The 4,821-nt window shown below is 53.6% G+C and overlaps 1 protein-coding gene across 1 annotated transcript; it reads left to right on the top strand.

The window, feature by feature from the left end:
- Positions 1-2,336: 2,336 nt before the first annotated feature.
- Positions 2,337-4,223, top strand: LOC136001064 (olfactory receptor 14J1-like; the record flags this gene model as incomplete). Its single annotated transcript, XM_065655111.1, has 2 exons — positions 2,337-2,798; positions 4,200-4,223. Coding segments are annotated over 2 exons (486 nt in total), but the record flags the coding sequence as incomplete, so codon positions are not given.
- Positions 4,224-4,821: the final 598 nt, after the last annotated feature.

Genomic DNA, 4,821 nt, shown 5'->3' with positions numbered 1-4,821 from the left:
CCTATCAGGGCAGGAAAGGTGCTTCTGCTGTGGAGAGCGTGCTGTGTGGGTCAGGTGTGCACACAGCTCCAGATCACCCCCACGATTTTTCCAAGGGGATGCCTCAAGCAGAAGATCAATGCAAGCATTAGTAGACAGATAGGGAGCTTTTCTGAGCCTTTCTTTTCAGTTTCCTATCGAAGTGGTGAGGGGTACAGGAAAAGAGAAAAGGAAAATGAGCCCTCCTGCTTAAAAAAGTTGCTGAGACTCCTGAACTGCAACTTTAAGTGATCAGTATGTCTGCCAGAAGCCTCATAACAGCCCTTCAGCTGCTGCTCTGCCTGTGCACAGCACCAGCATCACATCTGCTGTACCTGTCAGCCTTAGTCTGACCTGTCCTGTTTTCCAACCTGCAAACAGGAAGACGCCCCCAGGCAGTGCCCTGTGAACAGGCAGGATCTGTAGGGTCAGGGTGAGGGCACAGAGGGTGGGATGGTCTGTGAGTGCTGACAGGGAAGAGACATGGACAGGGAAACACCTCCCAGGGGGAGAATCTCCAAACAGCAGGGAAATAATCCGAAATGAGGGGACACTAAACCTGTAATTCTTATGGGAGAGAGAAGAGAGAACAGAGAACAGTGCAGATCCCTCCTGTGAGCAGCCCCCTCGCCTCCTCTCCCACCCAGCAAAGCCTCTGCCCTCAGGGCCGGGGGCTCCAAGGCATGAAGCAGCTCCTGTGCAGCCAGAGCTCCAGTTCCCTCTGCAGAGCACAGGGGCTGAGAGCAGCTGCCCGGCAATGCTGGTGTGTGGGAGGTGGCTGCACAGCTGGGGAAGGGTGACGCTGTCTGAGTGCCCGGCTGCCTCTGCCCTGGCCTCTCTCACACCCACCCTCACCGCAGTTTCCTTCTTGCTCCACTGCTCTGGGTCACTGTTGGTGTGATCTGGTTCTTGCTGTCAGGCTCTCTGGGGATGGGAGTTTCAGCTGCAGAGTCACAGCCTGATCTTGTGGGTCCTTTCCTGCAGCTGTGTCCATGGGAACACGTGTCCAGCTTTGCTCTGAGCTGTGGGGCTGTGGGCAATGCAGTGTGTGGGGCTGGGGAATGAGCTGAGTCTCCCTGAATCAAATGGCATCATTAGGACTCTTGGATATCTCCTGGGGGTTTCCATAGATACTCTGAACTACCCTCTAGCATGCAAACCTGTACTACAGCATCCTTGTGTTATCCGAAAGCCCCACGAGAAATGCGAAGCTGCTGTGACAGAGAAAGTGCTGCTGGGTTTGTGAGATGAGCAGTTTCCGGGCTAAATTTGGGGTGTTGAGACATTAGGAGAGGGTGAGACATGTCATGGTCTGAGGTGGATCCCTCTGCTCTCAGCAGTGCCTGGTGGCTTTTCAGGGTAACATGGCAGTGTGATCAGCCTCCATCTCAGAAAAGTGCCAGCCCAGGGCAGCTGGAGCAAGACAGAGGGACAGAGCAGCTGCCCTCACTCTGCACTGACCCACAGGCATCCTCTGGTCTCGCAGGACTCCCTCTGTTCTCCCTGAGTGCAGCAGAAATGCTGAGGGTTTCTGACACTCAACAACACTTCCCAGAGTGGGAGGGGAGAAGGAGTTGTAGAAACGCCAAACCTCTGAAACTCAGTTTCTCAGCCCTGCGGGTACAGATGCTGACAGTCCCTTCTGCACCAGGAGCGGTTCCATCTGACAAAGCTGAACCCCAGGACTGGCCCCTGCCCCACCCATCACACAGGGTCAGACTGACTCCTCAAGAGCCCCTGGGCAGAGACCCTGCTCTTCATTGCACACTCATCAAGCACCGACGAGGGCTCCAGCCAAGACGTTCTCCTGGAAAAAGAAAAGGGTCTCTTTGTGGGAGGGTCTGTGGGAAATGGCTTTGGTTTTTCCCAGAGAAGTCTCATCTAAACCGTCACTGTTTTTTCCTCCTTGCACAGGTCCTCATGCCCACAGGCAGCAAATGTCCAACAGCAGCTCCATCACCCAGTTCCTCCTCCTGGCGTTCACAGACACACGGGAGCTGCAGCTCTTGCACTTCTGGCTCTTCCTGGGCATCTACCTGGCTGCCCTCCTGGGCAACGGCCTCATCATCACCACCATAGCCTGTGACCAGCACCTCCACACCCCCATGTACTTCTTCCTGCTCAACCTCACCCTCCTCGACCTGGGCTCCATCTCCATCACTGTCCCCAAATCCATGGCCAACACTCTGTGGGATACCAGGGTCATTTCCTTTGCCGGTTGTGCTGCCCAAGTCTTCTTTGTATGTTTCTTAATTGGTGCAGAGTATTCTCTTCTCACCATCATGTCCTACGACCGCTACGTTGCCATCTGCAAACCCCTGCACTACGGGACCCTCCTGGGCAGCAGAGCTTGTGTCCACATGGCAGCAGCTGCCTGGGCCACTGGGTTTCTCCATGCTCTGCTGCACACGGCCAATACATTTTCACTGCCACTGTGCAAGGGCAATGCTGTGGACCAGTTCTTCTGTGAAATCCCCCAGATCCTCAAGCTCTCCTGCTCACATGCCTACCTCAGGGAAGTTTGGCTTCTTGTAGGTACTGTCTGTTTAACTTTTGGCTGCTTTGTGTTCATTGTGCTGTCCTATGTGCAGATCTTCAGGGCCGTACTGAGGATCCCCTCTGAGCAGGGACGGCACAAAGCCTTTGCCACGTGCCTTCCTCACCTGGCCGTGGTCTCCCTGTTTGTCAGCACTGGCATATTTGCCTACCTGAAGCCCCCCTCCATCTCCTCCCCATCCCTGGACCTGGTGGTGTCTGTTCTATACGCATTGGTGCCTCCAGCAGTGAACCCCCTCATCTACAGCATGAGGAACCAGGAGCTCAAAGATGCCCTGTGGAAACTCATATCTTACTGTTTTCTGAAACAATAAACTGCCCATCTGCTTCTGAATAGGAATTGTAATGTAACTAATTAGAGATCCAGCCTGTCATCTGTATTATATGTTATTGATTGTTTTTTTATTGTGATGATGTTGTCATCCCCTTTCTAATTCTCTGTCTGCTTTTCTTTCATAACCACTACTGTAACTCAGGAGCCATGCTCTCTTTGCCTTTAAACGAAATAAATGTGTCTGTAGTGACATGTTTTTCAATATATATCCTTCCTGCAAGGCCTTTTGGAGCTGCAGGGACAGTTCCTGTGTGCATGGGAGGAGGGGAAAAGAGTCCAGCCTGGCAGCCCTGCCAGGGAGCACCAGCGCTTGGCCTTCCAGAGCTGTTCTCGTTCCACTCCCACACTCTCCTTCTCATCCCTTGTGTTGGTGCAAGGCCTGAGTGCTCTGGCAGCCTGGTCACCGTCCTGCTGTGTGTCAGTCCTGTGAGCGCAGGCAGGGACAGGCCATGGGCACTGCTGTGACAGAGCTGGCCTCTGTAACAGTACTTCTATAAAGAAGAGTGATCTACTCAGGGCAGTGCCGGAAGGCTTAGGTCTTCTTCAAGTTTCTGTCAAGAACATGCACAAGAAGGTGGCCACAGATGCAAACACCAGTGTCCAGCTGCACAGTGAGTGTGTGCAGGGCTGGGCACACAGCAGTGTCCTCGCACAGCCAGGCCTCCTGCCAGAGACCTGCAGGACCAGCAGAGCAGGGGCTGGGCTGTTCCCCTGTGCACTGGACACCCCGCGGAAGCTGCCCCAGGGCATCGTCATGGACTGGCCCCTCACAACCTCCCTTTCCAGCACTGGGCTGTCACACCAGATGGAGAATTTGTTCCTGAATGAGTAGGTCAGAAGTCCATGTTTGCATTGTTCAGATGAGATATGAGCATGCACATCATGTACATGAGGTGAGATGAACACGAGTGAGCAGAAATGCCATCAGCTATTCCTGGGAGTGCCAGGAAGGCCTGTGGGAGAAACATCGAGGTCACTCACATTGGGAGTAACAGCCCATGGGAAACAACCCACTGGGATCTTCTTCCTTGAACTGAGGTCCCTGTGTCCATTCCTCATGACGTGGGACATCTCAGATGAGTGCAGAGCAGGGTGACACACCACAGGGCTGAGGTGTCTCCCGTCCTTTGGGAGTGGCAACAGGAGGCCAGAGGGACACTGTGACTCCTGCCTCTGTGTGTAAAAGGGACAGACTCTGTCTCTGAACATCCCTGGGTGCAGAAGGATTCCATGAGGCCAGCTCAGATGTCAATGCTTGACGGAACCCTGGTATTTCTGTGTGTGACTCCAGGAACAAACCCCACTGGATCAGTGAGATTCATCTCAGCTGCCTTGGACAGGCTCATTGGAAGTCCTCCAGTCTGCTATGTCACCCTTGCCCGTGATTCTGGATTGTGCTGTCCAAAGTACCATAGAAACCAGAATGGTTCTGGGGTCCTTAGAAAATGCAGACCTCAAACCCATCTTCAAGAAGAGCATGAACAGGAACTGGGAGAAAAACAGGCTGGCCAGCCTACCTCCCTCCCTGAGAAGGGGATGGGACATGTCCTCCTGCAGCCATTTCCAGGAACGTGAAGGACAAGGAAGGGATTGCTGAACCCCAATGGAGAGGGGCAAGAAAGGCATGTTGTGTGCAGGGCGTTTGCAAGGCCTCAGACATGGTCTCCTTCTGGGCAGAGTGGTGCTGATGGGGCTCAAGAAGTGGATGCTGGGTGGGAAATTGGCTGAACCATCAAGCCCAAATATCATCAGTGGTACAAAGTCCTCTGTGCAGACAGTTACCAGTGTCACCTCTCAGTGACCAGTACTTGGGCCAACACTGTTGAACGTCTTTATTCTCCCCTTCTATGATGTAACAGAGTGCACTTTCAGCTCCTTTGTGGACGGTGCAAACTTGGGAGGAGGCCTCGAGC

Source organism: Caloenas nicobarica, chromosome 37 (genome assembly GCF_036013445.1).
Source record: "Caloenas nicobarica isolate bCalNic1 chromosome 37, bCalNic1.hap1, whole genome shotgun sequence".
In the NCBI taxonomy this organism is placed as follows: domain Eukaryota; kingdom Metazoa; phylum Chordata; class Aves; order Columbiformes; family Columbidae; genus Caloenas; species Caloenas nicobarica.
Note: the sequence above shows the minus strand (reverse complement) of the source record. Positions and strands in the feature narration are given on the sequence as shown.